The 20330-nt window shown below is 43.3% G+C and overlaps 1 protein-coding gene across 2 annotated transcripts in view; it reads left to right on the top strand.

Moving 5' to 3' along the window:
- nav3 (neuron navigator 3) overlaps positions 1-20330 on the top strand; it is a 247403-nt gene that overhangs the window by 193148 nt on the left and 33925 nt on the right. For both annotated transcript variants that reach the window (XM_067999283.1, XM_067999282.1), the window contains 3 exons: positions 7267-7350; positions 12134-12245; positions 15267-15391. In XM_067999283.1, coding sequence (XP_067855384.1) covers positions 7267-7350; positions 12134-12245; positions 15267-15391 — 321 coding nt within the window. The remainder of the gene's footprint in view (positions 1-7266; positions 7351-12133; positions 12246-15266; positions 15392-20330) is intronic.

Raw genomic sequence — 20330 nt, 5'->3', positions numbered from 1 at the left:
GTACCACTCCAGAGACTTGAGCACAAAATGTAGTGCTGCCACTCCCAGAGGAGTGCTGCACTGTCAGAGGTGCCGTCTTTCAGAGAAGGCGTAAAACCGACACCCTGTCTGCTCTCTCAGATGTGACATGAGAGATCCCCTGGCACTGTTTCGAAGAAGAGCAGGGGAGTTCTCCCCGCTGTCCTGGCTAATATTTTTCCCCAACCAACATCACTGAAAAACAGATTATCTGGGCCATTACCACATTGCTGTTTGTGGGATCTTGCTGTGCGCAAATTGGCTGCTGCCAATCATAACAGTGTCTACACTTCAAAAAAGTACTTAATTGGCTGTAAAGTGCTTTGGAATGCCCTGACATCATAAAAGATGCTATTTTGACAAGGAGCTGTCTAATTGAACGATTTTGCTCAGTATAGAAGATGATTTCACTTGCGAGGGAGACCACAATTAGGAGCCATAAATATGAGATAATGACTAATTATTCCAATAAGGAATTCAGGAGAAACTTCCTTAGTGGTGAGAATGTGGAACTCGCTCCCACAAGGAGTGGCTGTGGCGACTAGCATCGATGCATGGAAGGCAAAGCTAAATAAACGTTTGAGGGAGAAAGGAATAGAAGGGTATGCTGAGAGGGTTAGACGAAGTATGGAGGGAGGAGGCTCGTGTGGAGCATAAACACCAGCATGGACCAGTTGGGCCGAACGGCCTGTTTCTGCTACATAGAATTCTATGTAATAAATGCAAGTCTCTCTTTATAATGTTTCTAATGCTGGCTTGGTTGGGCAGGTTTGCCCAATGGCAAGTGTAGATCGGAGACTCAGACATTCTTGGCTCCTGGCGTGTGACGTGACCGAGCTATTGGGAAATTGCGCATTCCCAGCCCGTGATTTTTGCGGGAGCTGGACGCCGTCGCAGTGGAATTTTTTTTTTACCCTCGAACGGTCAGAAGATGGTGCACCACACGTGCCTGAATTTTCCATTAGGCGAGACTCACTGCGAGGCGAGGTCGGAGAATGACTCCCCTGTTGCCAGTAACCTCTTTGATGCAGGGAGATGTGATTTTGCCAAAGCAACATCATTCATCTAAACAACCCTGTCAGAATAAGGGAACGACTTGAATAAGTGACTTGAGATGTAATTCTGCCTTAAACAATTTTAATTCAATATACAAGATGATATATAGCGTAATGGAATAAGAATGTGCACATGGGAGGTCCAGCCAGTTTAGCTGACTGGTTACTTTGCATAAGTCAGATTCATATAAACAGCATCCCACTGTATAACAGGCCAACTAATTTTCCTCACTAGTGCACAAGAGGTTGAAACTATTTTAATTGCTTGTTAAAACTCCCATCCTTAGTCGAACTGTTCATTTTTACAAGCTGTTTGACTCAATAAGACTCAATTTCATTCGATCTGTTTTTAATGTAAGCAGGGTATGTGAGGTTAATGCTGTTCGTGTGTCTCATCTGACTGTGAGCTCCAACTATCTGCCACTTAGACTTGGTCGTACTTGTGTCTAGTAAAAGTGAGACCAAGACAACCTCCTACCCAGAAAGAAAGCAGCCCAGAGCTACGTAAAGCTAATGTACCTTTAATTAGAGCAGCCTAATAAATACCCTGTTACTTTCAATACTTTTGCAATTAATAATAAACATGTGTGTTTCGAGGTCAATTGGAAGATAATTGTTGAGGGAAGTTTTGAAGCCTTGACAGCTTGTAAATCCTTGGTTCCTGCCTTTAGGGAGAGACCTGATTATTAGGTTCAGGGGAAGAAAAAAACAACAGGAAATGACTGGGTTTCTTTTTTTATGCATTTGACACTTTGAAACGTTATGTTGAAGTCCAATGGACAAGCGCTGAGTGCGATGATTTTTTTTACGGCAGATATCCTGTGGCATTGTTCGTGGATAATCTAGGTTCTGGAGTACAGTTGTCATAAATAGCTCGACCTGTCCCTTTAAAGCCGCTGGTCAAGTACTCCTCATGGGGGAGGTGATTTAAATAGGTAATGATAGCTGTTTGTAAGTTCCTGAGGTAAATTCTGGTTTAATAGAAGAGAATTTTATTATTTTGCCGTGTTGCCATAGTTTCAACTTGTCAGCAGTACTGACACTGCACACTTCTAGTTACACACAAGATAAAATTATGCCAGCAATCTTAACAGGAAGATCGAGTTAAATTCTTAGAAAATACTAGTGGATTTCCTGGGAGCCACGATCAAGTGTCGTCTTCAGGTGAAGTGGGGTTAAAGGGCAGTGGGATAATTGAAACCAGGAAGTGCTGATATAATTCAGTCCCCTTTTAAGGTAAAATATTCTTTCCTTATTTTTATATTTCCATCCTAAACCCCTATGTCAACATTTAGACTGGAAACTGCTCATGTGAACATGTCACACTGTAATTACACCCTCCCCACCACCGGTGGCACTGCAGGACCGATGGGGGAGGCGGTAATTACAGCCTGACGAGTGCGTATTTACATTATAAAAGTGGAGACAGGAATTTATAATGGGAAAAACTGTCAGGGAGTACACACAGACATAAGGGGGTCAATTTTGAAGCGGTGGCAGGATGATAGTGGGGGGGTGAAGGCTGGCTGCCGACAGGAGCTGCAACGCGAGTGGGGCGGGGAGAGAAGGAGAAAGAGCGAGACGTCAAACGGGACTGGAACAGAGAGTGGAGGGCGCTGAAGATCGGGGGGTGGGGGGGGAGAGGACGACATCGGGGGGAGAAGTGTAGGTGGGGAGAGGGAGACATTGGACATCAGAGCAGGGTGGAAAGGTAGGTTTATTTTGTTTTTTAATTTTGTACAATGGTTTTTTATTTAATTTATTTTTGCCTGATCCGGCCCTGGTTTCACCAGGCATGAACTGGAGGCCGTGGGAAAGCCGCCCCAGGTAAGTTTAAAATCGTTTCAACTATCTACTATGTCAGAAATAAAGTACCTTAAGTACCTCAATGAGGTACATTTGGTTCTTTAACTGTCAATTAAAGCCGGCTTTAACTGGCCGGCGGGACTTGTGCATCTGGGACGCGCGCACACACACAGGCGCTTCCGTGGGGAAACCCGGAAGTCGGCGGGTTGGGGCCGGCTTCCTCACCTGCTCGGGATTTTCCCGATTTTCGCAGCCAACCTCCCCCCGCCTCCCAACGCACCCGCAATTTGATTTGAAAATCGGGGCCAGGGTGTTTAATATATTATAGATAATTCATACCATTATCCTTTTGATTTTGGAAATGAAACTCAGGTGGTTTCTGTACCAGGCAGCCAATACTCAACACTAGATTTACACCCAGGCGATAAGTTGAAAATCGAACCCCGCCCCGTGTCTTCAACACATATAAAGTTATCCAAAGATGCTTCACAGAGGATGCCGAGCTCTTACAGAGTGACCGAAGGCACGGTTTTAAAAAAAAGGGAGGTTTTCAGATAAGGAAGGAGGTAATGAGGTGGAGAATTTAGGGAGAGGGTCCCATTGTGTGGGGCTAAGATTGCTGAAAATAATTCTCTCCACATTGGGAAAATCACCCCCCTCTCATGCCCGCCTTTGAATTGCTACCGATATAAGTTCCTAACATTGATATTGATCAGGCTTTGCATTGTAACTAGTTCCGTCGGCCAATCGAAGAGATGGCAGGGGCCAGTTCATTCACCGTTTCAGTATTGCCGCGCGTTTGTCAATAAGTTCCGTGTTCTGCCTCATTAAACGAACACGCGTCAGCAAAAAAATGGCCTCTGCGTTAATGACTAATCCCTGGAGAAATTTAGTTTGCGGCAGAGATTTTTATTGATAAACGTCTTGTCTGATAATAGTAGGCATCGGGTAATTCTAGAATCTGCCAAGTACCTCAGAATTTGCGGGCACATTATAACCTTTTAACTTCTTGTGACCAGGCTGATTTTCCTGACTAATATATGTTTGTTGACCAGATTTATCCAATCATTAAAGATACTGAGATTATAATTTTTATGCAGTTTGAATTATTAAAAATTATAAATGTATATCACGTGGAGTCAATATAAGATGTAGCAAGCCAAAATGAAATATTGAATTTGTTGCAAAACTAACAAAACAATTTGCGATACATTTACATGTTTGGAGATGAGGACATCTGTTGGAATTGAGTTCGATAATAGAAAGGCTGAGAGCTCATTTGTCAACAGATTTGCAAAATCTAAGTGAGGAAAAATGTGCTGACATTTCACTTTATTGGTTCAGCAATAATGTGAGAAAATCCCATTATAGCGATGGTTACTCAGGTTCTTGTTCAATTCTGGTTATCATAAACAGTTAGTGTCTCGTTTGGGATCTAACCTCACTCTTAGTGGCTTCTGGCTTTTAGTTCTTATTAAGCAAAGGTGCAAAGCCTAGACTTGCCTTGCTGCACTGTTCTAAAGAAAGGTTTCCTTTGATGAGGAGCAGGGAGAAATCTGTCAGCGCAGAGATGTGATTACATACATCTCATCAAGTACAATACGACAGCGATGATAACAGCTTCCGACATAAGATGTGATTCTGTGCAGAAGGCTTCTAATTGCAACACAGATGTCATTATTTGATGATACCTGAGAATGGAAATGAGAATGATAGCTTTCTGTTCTCTTTATAGTTGACTTTCCATTTGCCAACAGTCAGATTGACAAAAAAAAGTTATTAAGTTTTAATGAGGGCTGTAACTCCACCAGATGTATAAATGGACGTGGGACTCTGAATACCCTAGCCTGCTATGTGTATGAACCTGCTTTTTGCTACAATAATCTCATATTTTTTAACAGGGACATGAAAGTGACAGACTAGGTTAAGAGGCTTATGATGATAAGCTATTGTGTTTAGAAATCGGAAGGATTTCAGATTTCATATTTTCCTTTAGTCTATGGAACCAGGACTTGACACGGCAATGGGAACGCCACCAGGACTGGGTCCTTGTGCCAGCCCAGGTGACCAACCACACGAGCGTCCCAGGGTAAATTTGCCTAAATTCGATATTTCCACCTGTACTTGGCAGCTCATCGCTGGTCAAGTTTGGGGGAGGGGTTTGTATGGAGATGGCAGCCATTGAAGGAGATAGATGCCTGAAGCAACTTAAAAGGGCAGGCAGCCTCGAACATTAACAAATTACCTAGTTCTGATGAAGTGGCAAAACTACAGAGAATTGCTGCTCCGCTGTGCCAAGCAATACTGGACTTCTGTTCCCAAGGTGATAACAACATCAATTCGTCATAATCACCTCATTTACTTGGTGGGGAGGGGGGACTCTGAATGTTGTTATAGATTTTTCACTAGGGCCACGATTCTCAATGTTAATATAGACCTGTTAATGAGAAGTTGGGATTCTCGATATTATATTGACCTGTTAATGAGAAGCTGGGATTCTCGCTATTACATGGACCTGTTTAATGAGAAGTTGAGATTCTCAATGTTAATACGGACCTATTACTGGGGGCTGAGATTCTAGCTGTTAATATAAACCTGTTGATGAGAAGCTTGCACTTTCGATGTTGAGATCGACCTGTTACTGGGGGCTGTGCTTCTTCCTACTCATCTCCAAATAAGGCTGGAGGTTAATGCACAAGCGGGTAGGGTGGACTTGGTAGGACAGGTGGCAGACAGCATGTTCTGTGCTGTCCTCCAAGATTGACAAGCCTATCAACCCCTTACCATCTAGGCTTACAGAAGGGGATTGTGCACGGACCTTGGGCGTGTCAGGACGGGTGGAACTGTACAACAGCAAGGAGGGCAGTAAATTGGCAAAATGATATAATCAAAATGTGTTAGCTTTCTTTAAAAAAAAAGTGGATAGAAAGATGAGGCAAATCAGGAGGTAGCGTTTAGGTGACAAGGAGCTTGGGTTTAAAATGTCTGTAAGATTGTAAGAGGAAAAGAATACTGGAGGAAGGAAGAATGGAGCACGTAATGTTTTTTGAGGCCATGGGAAAGAATGAGTTATGATGGAGATCAATATCAAATATCAGTTGGTTTATCTACTGGTTGACGCATTCTGATACCAAGAGCAAATGTCTATTAACATCATTTGGGAAACCTATTGCTTCACACAAGATTGGCGCCATGTTTAATTTCACAAGGACAGTTTTCAAGCAGCCGCCATCTTAACAGGGAGTTAGGTCAATAAATTTCACCTTGGAACAACAGGACTGGCACAAACCGTGCCAATCATTCGATCTAGTATCATAGTATGGTATAGCACAGAAGGAGACCATTCAGCCCATCAGGCATGTGCCGGCTCTTTGAAAGAGCGATCCAATTAATGCCACTCCCCCCCCCTCTTTCTCCATAGCGCTGTAATTTTTTCCCCTTCAAGTATTTATCCAATTCCCATTTGAAAGTTATTATTGAATCTGCTTCCACCGCCCTTTCAGGCAGCGCATTCCAGATCATAACAACTCGCCGTGTAAAAAAATGTTTCCTCATGTCGCCTCTAGTTCTTTTGCCGATCACCTTAAATCTGTGTCCTCTGGTTACCGATGCTTCTGCCACTGGAAACAGTTTCTCCTTATCCTCTATCAAATCCGTTCATGATTTTGAACACCTCTATCAAATCTCCCCTTAACCTTCTCTGCTCTAAGGGGAACAACCCCAGCCTCTCCAGTCTCTCCACATAACTGAAGTCCCTCATCCCTGGTACCATTCTAGTAAATCTCTTCTGAACCCTGGGAGGGAATTCCAGAGCTTAGGGCCTAGGCAGCTGAAGAGGTAAGAATTGGAGGTACACAGAGATCTCAGAGGGTTGTGGGGCTGGGGAAGGTTACAGAGATAGGGAAGGGTGAGGCCATAGAGGGATTTGAACACAAGGATGAGAATTTTAAAATCGAGGCGTTGCTGGACCTGGAGCCAATGTAGGTCAGCGAGCTCAGGGGTGATGAGTGAACGGGACTTGAAGCGAGTTAGGATACAGGCAACAGAGTTTTGGAAGACCTCAAGTTTATGGAGCTCCATTTAAAGTTCACTAGCTTGTTAAATACCGCAGCCCAAGAGTCAGAGAGCAGGATGAACTATCTCAGAGGGTGGCTTCCAGATCTCGGTTGTTTCACTGAGCTGAGATGCCGAATGGAAGCTCGGTACATCCCACAAGGAGTGAAAAGCATGTTGGATCAAGTTTCTCCATGTACCAGCTGCACAGCAGCACTGGCAGTGACTTTACCCTGGGAGTAGAATGAGAACCAGACTGGTTTACTGAGAAGAAACAGAGAGTGCCTGGCTGGTTTTGAAGTAACCATTTTTAATTTATATCCTATATTCACAGGCTCACCTGGTGGCTGCATTTGAACAGAGTTTAAGCAACATGACCTCCCGACTGCAGAACTTAACAATGACAGCAGAGCAAAAGGTGGGTTCAATGGATGTCCTTAACCTTATTTCACAAAAACTAGAAATTCTGGACAATCTTAGCTGGTTGCAACAAGTCCATTAGAATGAATGATTTTCCATTTTTAATCATGAAACATACATTTATCTCAACAGTGTGAACTTCTAATTTTAACTGAATGATCACAAGCAAATATCAAACATAGGTTGAAATAGGAAACTTGGAACCAAAGCAGTTTATAGTGCAGGAGGAGGCTATTCGGCCCATTGTGTCTATGCTAGCTCTTTGCTACAGCAATCCAAAATTCATCCCATTGCTTTGCTTTCTCCATAAAGCTTTGTATCTTCCTCTGCTTCAAATATTTATCCAATTTTCCTTCAAGAAATGTAGTTTTCTCCTCAACCATTACATGCTCAAACAACTTTGGAAAGAAATTTCTCCTGTCCTCCCTCCTTACTCTCTTAGTGACAGTTTTAAATTGATGACCCCCTCGTCACTGACTCCCCAACCAGAGGAAATGGTCTTTCCCTATTCATTCCATCAAGACCCTTCAACATTTAAAAACCTTTGTTAAATTAGCCTTCCCTGCGCCAGTGGAAATAGTCCCAGCATCTTGTCGGCCAGTGGCTGCTTGTACTGAATATTCTACAACATGACTTTGAATATAAGCTCCTTGGTAATTTTAACTTTTCGGCGATGGTTTAAAACGGGAGATATCGGATCAGCAACCCGTCATAGTCCTGATACTCCTTTCCATTGAAAAAAGACTTACATTTATACAGCGCCTTTCACGACCTTGAGACATCCAAAAACACCTTACAGCCAATGAGATACTTTGGAAGCGCAGTCTCTGTTGTAATGCAGGAAACGCAGCAGCCAAATTGCACACAGCAAGATCCCACAAACAGCATTGAAATAATGACCAGATAATCTGTTTTATTGTTGTTGGTTGAGGGATAAATATTGACCAGGACATTGGGGAGAACTCTCCTGCTCTTCTTCAAAATAGTGGCATTAGGAGCTTTAACGTCCAGCTGAGAGGGCAGACGGGGCCTCAGTTAATATCTCATCCAAAAGACGTCATCTCCAACAGTGCAGCACTCCCTTGCTACTGGCACTGGCAGTGTAGATTTTGTGCTCAAGAGTCTGAGAGTGGGACTTGAACCCACAACCTTCTGACTCAGAGGCAAGGTTACTACCCACTGAGCCACAGCTGACACTGTGACTGTGTTGATTTCAATAGGTAGGAAATTTGCCCGGGGTATATAATGGGCGGCCGATCTGATATCTCCCGTTTTATGCCGTTGCCTAAAGTTAAAATTACCCCCCTTGTGTGAAGCAGTGCTCATGGTCCCAAGTGAAAGCAGCATTAGTGTGATTAATATTGTAAGATAAACTGGACCATGTGGGGTGATTCCACAGGCTGGCTCTATAAACAGGGAGTGCCGATCAGTAGGGGGGTGGAAGGGAACCGTGTTGGGAGATTGCGGGCATCCCAGTGTCAGCTCACTGCGAGTGTCGTTCCCCACTGCAGAATCTCCACTCATTGTCAAACAAACAAAGACCTTCATCGTTGCTCTTAGTTTGAATGGACGAATAAATCAATACGTCAAGTAGAATGGGCAATGATGCGCAATCTCCAATAATGTGACTTTAATTACTTAATTAAATTAAAGGAGAAGGAAATCCCCAAGGGAAGGATGCTCAATATAGAAATTAATTGCCCTCAAGAAGAAAACAATGGTCTTATCTGGAAAGTCTTTGATTTTTTTTTGGAATGGCAATTCTCTCACTGGCAAGGAGATGCATGGTGTAGCACATTCTTTGCTCCCAGCTGCTCCCAATGATGTCAGTTTTGGGCTCCTAATTTTATCCATTTACAGAATCATAGAATGATACAGGACAGAAGGAAGCCATTCGGCCCATCGTGCCTGTCCCGACTCTTTGAACGAGTTATCCAATCAGTTCCACTCCCCTGCTCTTTCCCCATGGCCCTGCAATTTTTTCCTTTTCAAGTATTTATCCAATTCCCTTTTGAAAGTTATTATTGAATCTGCTTCCACCGCCCTTTCAGGCAGTGCATTCCAGATCATAACAACTCTCCGCGTTAAAAAAAAATTCTCCTCATCTCCCCTCTGATTCTTTTGCCAATTGTCTTAAATCGGTGTCCTCTGGTTACCGACCCTCCTGCCAGTGGAAACAGTTTCTCCTTATTTACGCTATCAAAACCCTTCATGATTTTGAACACCTCTATTAAAGCTCCCCTTAACCGTCTCTGCTCTGAGGAGAACAATCCCAGCTTCTCCAGTGTCTCCATGTAACTAAAGTCCCGCATCCTTGGTACCATTCTAGTAAATCTCCTCTGCACCCTCTCCAAGGCTTTGACATCCTCCCTAAAATGTGGTGCCCAGAATTAGACACTATACTTCAGCTGGGGCCGAACCAGTGATTAATCAGTGATTTGTCCCTGATTTTCAGAGTTACAGAGTGGTTAGAATGTGGAACTTGCTGCCACATGGAGTAGTTGAGGCAAATAGCACAGGTGCAATTAAGGGGAAGCTGGATAAACACATGAGGGAGAAAGGAATAGAAGGATATGCTGATAGCTTGAGATGAAGTAGGGAGGGAGGAGGCTCGTGTGGAGCATAAACACCGGCATGGACCAGTTGGGCTAAATGACCTGTTTCTGTGCTGTAATTTCTGTGCTGTAAATCTATGTAATTCTAGCTTGACCTGGGCTGGCCTTCAGTATGTCTCTAGGGTCTTATTTTCTCCCATGTGATATTAATGCATTTAAGCTGCTCAACTTTATTAGCAAGAGGGGATTAAGATGGTGAAGATGGAGCAAATGAAAGGTCTTTTAACCAGAGATTCTGATGGCTGTACTTGCAAAGGTTTTCTAACTTTAGCTTTCGCCGATTAAAGGCTGGAACTAACAGCTGTAATCGGCATCAGGTTTAATGGAAATATAAAGCTTCTCGAGTGAACGCATTAGGAACATAGGAATAGGAGTACGCCATTCAGCCCCTCGAGCCTGTTCCACCATCCAATTAGATCATGGCTGATCTGTATCTTAACTCCATTTACCCACCTTGGTTCCCTAACCCTTAATATCCTTACCTGACAAAAATCTATCAATCTCAGTTTTGAAATTTTCAATTGACCCCCAGCCTCAACAGCTTTTTGGGGGGAGAGAGTTCCAGATTTCCACTACCCTTTGCATGAAGAAATGCTTCCTGACATCACCCCTGAACAGCCCGGCTCTCATTTTAAGGTTTTGCCCCCTTATTCCGGACTGTCCCACTGGAGGAAATAGTTTCTCTCTATCTACCCTATCAACTCCATTAATCATCTTAAACACCTCAATGAGATCACCCCTTAATCTTCTATACTCGAGGGAATACAAGCCTAGTCTATGCAACCTGACCTCATAATTTTACCCTTTTAGCCCCAGTATCATTCCAGTGAATTGCACTCCACCCCCTCCAAGGCCAATATATCCATATATATATACCCCCAATATATGGTGCCCAGAACTGAACGCAGTAACTCCAGATGAGGTCCAACTAGAGCTTTATACAACTGTAGCATGACTTCCAACCCCCTTGTATTCCAGCCCCCTTTGAGATAAAGGCCCACATTCCATTAGCCGTTTTAATTATCTCAACGTTAGAAAGTTAATAATGCTGAACCGAGTGTTATCTTAAAGCTGCACCATCAGAAAATGCCAGAAATACACAACAGGTCTGTCGGCATCTGAGAAAAGACTGGTTAACCTTTCGGCGTGGGCCCTTCGACGGAACTAGAAACGAAGATAAGTGAGCCCTCTATGAGAACTAAACAATACAGAGGGAGAGGGAGCTACCAAGAGTTAAGAACCTGTTCTCCCTCTCTGCCCTATCGTTTTGTTCCGTGCTTTTATAGGGGCTTCTTACCTTCTGGTTAAAGGGTCAAATTTTCCTCTCTGTGTGCCTGGGCTATTGGATCGCAGCAAGTACAGGGAAATCGAGCAGAGGGAAAGCACTTGCCCCTAACAAGGCAGGCTGGATTTTTCAATCTTTTTTTTTAAATTTCCTTCTCGGGATGTGGGTTCCGCTGGCAAGGCCGGCATTTATTGCCCATCCCTAGTTGCCCTTGAGAATGCCGGTGATGGACTGGGGTTGACAATTGTAAACAATTTTACAACACCAAGTTATAGTCCAGCAATTTTATTTTAAATTCACAAGCTTTCGGAGGCTACCTCCTTCCTCAGGTGAACGATGTGGAAAAAAAATGTGGAAGGCGGCTCACCATGACCTTGAGAAGGTCATGGTGAGCCGCCTTCTTGAACTGCTGGTTGTCGTTTTGATGCAACTGAGGGGCTTGCTGGGACATTCCAGAGAGCAGTTAAGAGTCCCACATTGGTGTGGGACCAGAATCACATATACGCCCAGACCAGGTACGGACGGCAGGCTTCCTTCCCTAAAGTACAATTAGTGAACCAGTTGGGTTTTTACAACAATCCGACAGCTTCACTTTTACTGATACCAGATTTTTATTTCCAAATTGTTTTTTTGAAACTGAACTAAAAACCTCAGGGTGGGATTTGAACTTGCGTTCTCTGGATTATTGGTCCAGGCCTCTGGATTACTAATCCAGTAATCCATCAATTTAAATGGGTGAAAAATTGGGCAGGCTCCCGATATTCCTGTGATCACGATCCCAAAGCCCAGAGTGGGGAGGGAGGGAATATGGAAAACCTGTCCCGATAGCTGCAGTGAAACAGCTTCTGATTTCTGCCTTTTTGTTTCACTGTTCCTTGCAGGAGTCGGAACTGACGGAACTCAGAGAAACCATCGAAATGCTGAAGACGCAAAACTCAGCAGCTCAAGCAGCGATCCAGGGAGCGTTGAACGGCCCGGATCACACAAACAAAGGTACAGGCTACGAAACGTGTGCAGCGTAGGAACATCAGGAACAGGAAGAGGCCATTCTGCCCCTCGAGCCTGCTTCCCCCATTCATTCAGATCTGTACCACAACTCCATTTACCCGCCTTTGCTCCATATCCCTTGATACCCTTACCCAACAAAAATCCATCGATCTCAGTCTTGACAATTTCAATTGACCCCCAGCATCCACAGCCTTTTGGGGGAGAGAGTTCCAGATTTCCACCACCCTATTTGTGAAGAAGTGCTTCCTGATTTCGCTCCCGAATGGCCTGGGTCTAATTTTAAGATTATGTCCCCTCATTTTTTGATTCCCCCGCCGGAGGAAATAGTTTCTCCGTATCTACCCTATCGAATCGTTCTGGCATTTTAAATACCTCAATCAGATCACCCCTCAATCTTCTAAACTCAAGGAAATACAAGCCAAGTTCATGCAACCTGTCCTCATAATTTAACCCTCTAAACCCCGGGATCATTCTGGTGAATCTGTGAATTTCCACTACACGTTCAGCATCATCATCCATCTGAGGGAACCCTTTTTACAATTTAAACACAGTTCGCCATTTGTAGATGATCAACAAAAGGAGACACTTGGACGTATTGTGAAGGCCTCCACTCAAATAAATTGGGGTCTCCTACCAGTAGCACTAATCCTCTTGAAAGCTAATCCCTGGCGTTGGGCCAATTAGTCCTCTGCGATGTGAGTCTCAGATTGAAAACTACGCCTGTGTATCAATTCTTTCTCTGTTCTTACGGGGTTTGGTTGAGTGACCCACACAGACAAGGCATCTCGGGAAACGGCCAGTCTCCCCACTGGGAGTGTCGGATCGTGGAATCACCCTTATGGTTGTGTTTGTAACAGACACTTGTCATTTATATAGTGCCTTTAACGTGGAAAAATGTCCCAAGGCGCTTCACAGGAGCGTTAATCAGACAAAATTTGACACCGAGCCACCTAAGGAGACATTAGGACAGGTGACCAAAAGCTTGGTCAAAGAGGTAGGTTTTAAGGAGCATCTTAAAGGAGGAGAGAGAGGCGGAGCGGTTTAGGGAGGGAATTCCAGAGCTTAAGGCCTAGGCAGATGAAAAGTTCCCTTCTCTCCTTCAGTCTCACCCTACACTTAAGCCCTGATATTCTTCACCCCCTCTCCCCCATCCCCCACGCTTCCCGAAATGTCCCGGTGTTGAAGTGCCTGAATTTCGGTGGGCCGGACCATTTGAACTCCCACCCCCCCACCCCCAACCCCCTGGCAGGACATTGTGCCAGGAAATGAGGTTGACAGCACAGGAGGTGCTGCAGGTCCAAGAAGCCTGCAACTGGGTGACCGGCCACCGGCCTTGAGCTGGAATAGAAGGTAGGACCCCTCATCGCTGACTCCCCAATCAGAGGAAATAGTCTTCCCCTATTCACTCTCAAAGTCTGCATCATTTTAAAAAAACTATTAAATCTTCTATGAGCCTTCTTTGCTTCAGTGGAAATAGCTCCAGTATCTCAAGTCTCTCCTCATAACTATAGTTTTTCCCATCCCTGGCATTATCCTGGTCAATCTATGCTGAACTCAATGAAATCAGTGGCTTTAATATCCTTTCTATAATGGGGCACCTCAAACAGTACACAATACTCCAGCTACAACCTAACTAATGTTTTGTATAAATTCACCATTACTTCTTTACTCTTCTACTCTATGCCACTATTTATAAATTGTAAACAATTTTACAACACCAAGTTATAGTCCAGCAATTTTATTTGAAATTCACAAGCTTTCGGAGGCTTCCTCCTTCCTCAGGTGAATGCTGTGGAAATGAAATCCTCGAACCTCTCGCATTTATAAATCACAGAACAATACCTGGTGATTGCAGACATTCTTTCCAACTGCCCGTTGCCAAGGCAATCAGTGTGCAGACAGACAGGTGTTACCTACAAGGTCTCCGAATATACAAACCACCAAAAAAAAAGAGATAAAGAGGCAGAAACATGGAAAAGACAGCAAATGACCCGTTATATTAAAGACAGATAACATTTGTTTGCGGGTGGGGTAATGTGTAGCGTGACATGAACCCAAGATCCCGGTTGAGGCCGTCCTCATGGGTGCGGAACTTGGCTATCAATTTCTGCTCGACGATTTTGCGTTGTCGTGTGTCTCGTCGAGCAGAAATTGATAGCCAAGTTCCGCACCCATGAGGACGGCCTCAACTGGGATCTTGGGTTCATGTCACGCTACACATTACCCCACCAGCGAACAAATGTTATCTGTCTTTAATATAATGGGTCATTTGCTGTCTTTTCCATGTTTCTGCCTCTCTATCTCTGTTTTTTTTTGGTGGTTTGTATATTCGGAGACCTTGTAGGTAACACCTGTCTGTCTGCACACTGATTGTCTTGGCAATGGGCAGTTGGAAAGAATGTCTGTAATCACCAGGTATTGTTCTGTGATTTATAAATGCGAGAGGTTCGAGGATTTCATTTCCACAGCATTCACCTGAGGAAGGAGGAAGCCTCCGAAAGCTTGTGAATTTCAAATAAAATTGCTGGACTATAACTTGGTGTTGTAAAATTGTTTACAATTGTCAACCCCAGTCCATCACCGGCATCTCCACATCATCACTATTTATAAACCCCCCAAATCAATACTATAATGTTTAGTGTTCCTTTGAAATTTTCTCTCTCGTTTCTCCTAAGGTGAAAATAAGTCATCCCGCACACTTGCCCTCCTGTCAAGCTGTGTTGAAATGAAAACTCATTACATGTACTCCTAGTCCTACTTATTTTTCACGAGGGCCACCAAACCTCGTGCATCCTCACCTCCCTCAGTCCTTCCTCCCTCCTGATAATCAGATCTTTAAAACCAGAACTTGACATCACGTGATAAATACTTCCTGATTCATCTCACCTCTTTTATTCTTTCGCGCCATGGTGGTGACCTCCACCATTGGCCTTTGCCCTTCGCCCTTCGCCTCTCAATAAAAGAATCTCTTGCAGTGTTCATAATGTGAACCTTCTGTCTTTGTAGTCATGCGGATTAGGAGACAACATTCATCGGACAGCGTTTCAAGTATCAACAGTGCGACCAGCCATTCGAGTATTGGGAGCGTAAATGATATAGAATCAAAGAAAAAGAAGAAGAAGCAGAGTTGGGTAGGTTTGATTATTTTTAGTATAAATTTGTAGCAAAAAGCTTGGAAGTAGGTATGTTTGAAGAGTTCTTCAAACTACTATATATTTTCAAAATCAAAAGCAACGTGTCCATTTTTTTGAGAAGACAATTGGTTACTAGACTGTCGAAGAGTGAGTATAGCTACTTTCTTTGAAGGTTTTCTGTTCATTTTCCTTTAGATAGGAGTTCATTAACCCTTCGAACATTGCACCAAAATAAACCAAGGTTGGCCATAGTCAACTGCTTTTGTGTTGAGGATCATCACTAAGTTGTGATGTGCCAGAAAAGTCCCGAGTATTGTGGAATGCTTGATAATACCAATGGACAACCTTCCGATCATACGTCATTATTAATAAATGTAACCCTCATCGATGGATATGTGGTTATAGTAAAAGAAAGAAAGACTTGCATTTCTATAGCACCTTTCATAACTTCAGGATGTCCCAAAGCACTTTAAAGCCAATTAAGTACTTTTTGAAATGTTGCAATGTAGGGAACGTTGCTGGTTCACTAATGTATTAGTAACCCAAAGGTCATGAGTTTAAATCCAACCATGCAAAATTTTGAAATTGAATTCAATAAATATGGTAATTTTTGACATTGGCAGCAGAAAAGATCACCAAGAAAGCTGCTGGATTGGTTCACCAATGTCCTTCAGCAAAGGGAACCTCCCACCCCTATCCTAGTTTGACCTACAGTTGACTGCCGTCTCACGCTATATGGTTGATTCTCAATGCTCTCTGAAGTGGCCTAGCAAGGCACTCAGTCGTAAAAACAATTGCTATGATAAAAAAGCTCGCCAGCTTCCCTCGGGGTGGGCAATAAATGCCGGCCTTTCCAGCCAGTTACCCACATCCCAAGAACAAATGGAAAAAGTTAATCATTTTGTGCCTGCAGAAGAGTTGTAACACAGATTAGTGTTGCGAATAAATTATACGCTCTGAGTGTGGATCCATTTGCAATAATTTTTGTTTTCATGGATGTCTAGAAGTTTGGTATTTCTGGATTGAATCATTAAATCAAATTTCAAACCTGAAGCAAACCAAATTGGGCTACTGCGGGTTTGTTTGAGTTTGGACCAATTTAACCTTTACAGTTTCACATATGTGAGGAAGAATGTAGGAGATTTGAGGAAGATATTAGACAAGCGGGAGGTTGGGTGGAAGACAGGCAGTTGAAGGAGTGTATTTTTGGGGGTGGGAAGAAACAAGAGCGAAAGGAACTATGACCTAAATAGTAGGTCTCAAAGGAGTGGAGCTACAGAGAGATGTAGGGGGCGCAGATCTTTAAAGGTGGGCGTTCAATAGAAAAGGCCATAAAAGAAGCCTTTGGTATTCTGGGTTTTATACATACTGGCATCAAATACAAAAGCAAGGAAGTAATGTTGAGTTTGAAGAAGACATTGATTAGGTCCCAGCTGGAATATCACATGTATTTCTCGGCACTTCCTTATCTCAATGATATTAAGATGACGGAAAGGGTATAATAGAAATTTATTAGTGTGATAATAGAAATGAGGTTATAGTTATAAAGAAAGGGTTGCAAATTTTCATTGGGACAGAGAAGATATAAAAGAGGTTTTCATAATAATGCAAGATTGTTTTGACTGGTTGGTGAATCAGCAACAAGGGGGCACAGACTGAGGATTTTCAGTGGGAGAACGAAGGGGGAAGTTAGAAGGTTTTTTTTTCACCCAGACGGTTATTTGAACATGCAATACTTTACCACAAGTAGCTATTCAGGCAGACACTATGGCATCACTTCCAAGGGCATTGTATAAGTATTCAAAAAGGATATAGGGAAAGAGCAGGAAATGGAATTGGCGTGGATACCTGCAATTGAAGAGATGGCTCTGGCATGGACATGATGGGCTGAATGGCCTCCTGTAATCCCTACAATTGTATTCCCGATTGTACATGTACACAATATTGTACTGGTAGCCAAGTTGTAGTGACAGGTGTGCAGAAGTCCTTCTGTGTATGTGGTCTTCATTTCCTGTCTCTTAACAATTATTCCCCACCACGTTGGAACAACAGTATCAATGATAGATGGAGAACTACATTCTACCAGACGACCCTGGGCTTCAAAACACACTTCCCAGAGGGGAAAGAGCAATGTGTCTGTTTTTTTTAATGTTGCACATCATCGACAACTTGCATTTGGATAGTACCTTTAATATGATGCAAGTGTCAGGCTTGGCTCAGTTGGTAGCACTCTCACCTCTGAATCAAAAGGTTGTGAGTCCAAGTCCCACTGCAGAGACCTGTGCATATAATCTAGGCTGACACTCCAGTGCAGTAGTGAGGGAGCACTGCACTATCGGAGGTGCCGTCTTTCAGATGTGATGTTAAACCGAGGCCCCATCAGGCCTCTCAGGTGGATGCAAAAGATCCCATTGTCCTATTCGAAGATGACCAGGTGTCCTGTTTGATATTTATCCCTCAACTAACTCCAGTAAAACAGATTATCATGTCATTTATCTCATTGCTGTTTGTGGGATCTTGCTATGTGCAAATTGGCTGCCGTGTTTCCTACATTATAACAGTAACTACACTTCAAAAGTATTTCATTGGCTGTAAATCGCTTGGGACATCCTGAGGTCGTGAAAGGTGCCACATAGATGCAAGTTCTTTCTTTAAAATGCCCCAAGGGGCTTCATAGAGCAGAGAACGGATTATGGGATAGTAGGAGAGTTGATTGACTACAGACTTGAAAAGGTGGGATTGGAGAAGGTTTCTAAAGGTCAGGATTGAAGCAGCATGGGAGAGGGAATTCTGGAGGGTAGCGCCTGGACAGCTGGAAGCTCTGCTGCGAAGCAAGGAATGCCGGGAAGCTGGGGACAATTAAGAGGCCAGAGTTGGAGGATTGTAGACCGCAGGCTGAAGGAGGTGGTAGAGGCTGGGTGGAAATATGGAGCAGTGAGACCAGGGAGGGACATGTAAACAAAGAGAAGGGTTTTGAATTTGCATATACATGCCACATCTGAAACCCTTTCACAAATAGTAATTTCCCCCTAGAGAGTAGCAGCTAACTCGTGATGTTTTTCCCCAATCAGATGCTCCCAGGTGATCTGGAAATTAGGGACCCCCAGCTCTTGATTTTACATCCATTAATTAAAGTGGATGACAAATCAAGGTCTGCAAACCCACGATTACCTGACCCACCGTCCATACAAATCCACTGCTCAGTGGGGAACTCATTTGGGCCCCTTTGACCCATCATTTGGTGTCTACCCCACAGCATTATCACACAAATCTTCACACCAAACAATTCATCGTATTCTTGAATCTGCTCCAAGAATATCCTGAATTTTGTTAGGTTGTTTGATTTTTGCACTGATTTTCTTTCATCTTTAATGATTCATAGAAAATCGGCTTTGTAGCTAGTACATGAAAGAGAAGTTGTTTCTTGTTAAAATAAAATTTGGATTTGAAAGATTGTTTCCTGTGTTGGCGAATCGGTAACACGAAGGCATAAAGTGAGGATCATCAGTAGAAGAATGAATGGGGACATTGGAAGAGATTTTTTTCACACAGAGGGTTATTAGAACATGGAATGCTTTACCAGAAGGGGCTAATGAGGCAGAGACTATCACATAGTTTAAAAGGGGAGTGGATAAGTATTTGGAAAGTGAGAATATAAAAAGATACAGGGAAAGGGCGAGAAAATGGGTTTTGGAATAGACGGATAGCTCTCGTTGAAGAGCTAGCACATAAACAGTGGGCTGAATGGCCTCCCTCTGTACTATAATATTCCAGAAGCTTCGAAAGAATATTTGCTTCACAGATTAGTACTTAGAGAAATTGCACAAAGCATGATTTCTTCAAGGCAGAAAGATTCACAGTATCGAGTTACATCGAGTCTACAACACAGAAACAGGCCAAGATGTAAACAAAATATTCCTCTTTGGTTCATATTGTTCGAAAATTCTGTAAATATTCCCTGACAATTCTTAGATATTAAATCCTTGAGATGCCACAAACCTGATACTGCGGACGGTAATTTCTCTCTTTTTTTTTTAAGTTTTAAGAATTTCCTTTTTTATCTTCTGACTTTTAATTCCTCCCTTTTTTCGTTACAACTACAAGGTGAACAGTAAAGGAAGCAAGGTGAATATGCAGTGTACTTGACTGAGCATGTAATGGCATAAATGACGTTGTACTCTAGCATGGGTTACCCACATTACCACAGTAGACGCTTAATCCGGTGGAAGAATGGCTTTTGCTGCTTTGTGTTGCCTCCTCTCTGACCGTTCTTTTATCTCCCAGGCTGCTTCCGCTGCATTGAGCTGAAAGGTTTGGTCGATCGGTTCAGATGTGGGACCAGCTCTGCTCCTTTTGCTGTGCGCTGCTGCTCTTGCTACAGTCCCCAACACTTAAAACCTCCACCTTTAAGTCGGGCAGTTGCTCATGACGGCCAAAAAAACAGTAACTAGTACTCATTCGCACTAACATCGATTTCAAAGTTGCCGGTTACAGCGACTGGAGGGCTCCGTGTATTTCAGGCAGAAACAGCTGTGCTTACTCACTAGTTCGCACCTCGTCAAGGTGCACTGAATGCAAGAACAAAGATAAGTAAATAGCACCTCATTAACAGTTGTGTACTTAAGGCCTTCTAATCCCCAATAAGTGGTGTGGGGGTTACAGTGCGTACTAAGCACTGACTACAATTTAAGTAAAGCTGCAGGTCAGAGTGGAGTTACACTGACCAACAACTTGCATTTATATAGCACCTTTCACGTAGTAAAACGTCCCAAGGTGTTTTGCAGCAGTGATTATTAGACAAAATTTGACACTGAGCCACATAAGGAGATATTAGGACAGGTGACTTGGTCAAAGAGGTTAAGGAGCGTTTTAAAGGGCGTAGAGAGGCGGAGAGGTTTAGGGAGGGAATTCCAGAGCTTAGGGCCCAGGCAGCTGA

The sequence above is a fragment of the Heptranchias perlo genome, chromosome 18 (assembly GCF_035084215.1).
Source record: "Heptranchias perlo isolate sHepPer1 chromosome 18, sHepPer1.hap1, whole genome shotgun sequence".
In the NCBI taxonomy this organism is placed as follows: Eukaryota; Metazoa; Chordata; class Chondrichthyes; order Hexanchiformes; family Hexanchidae; genus Heptranchias; species Heptranchias perlo.
The sequence above is the reverse complement of the archived record's forward strand: the minus strand, read 5'-3'. Positions and strand labels throughout refer to the sequence as shown.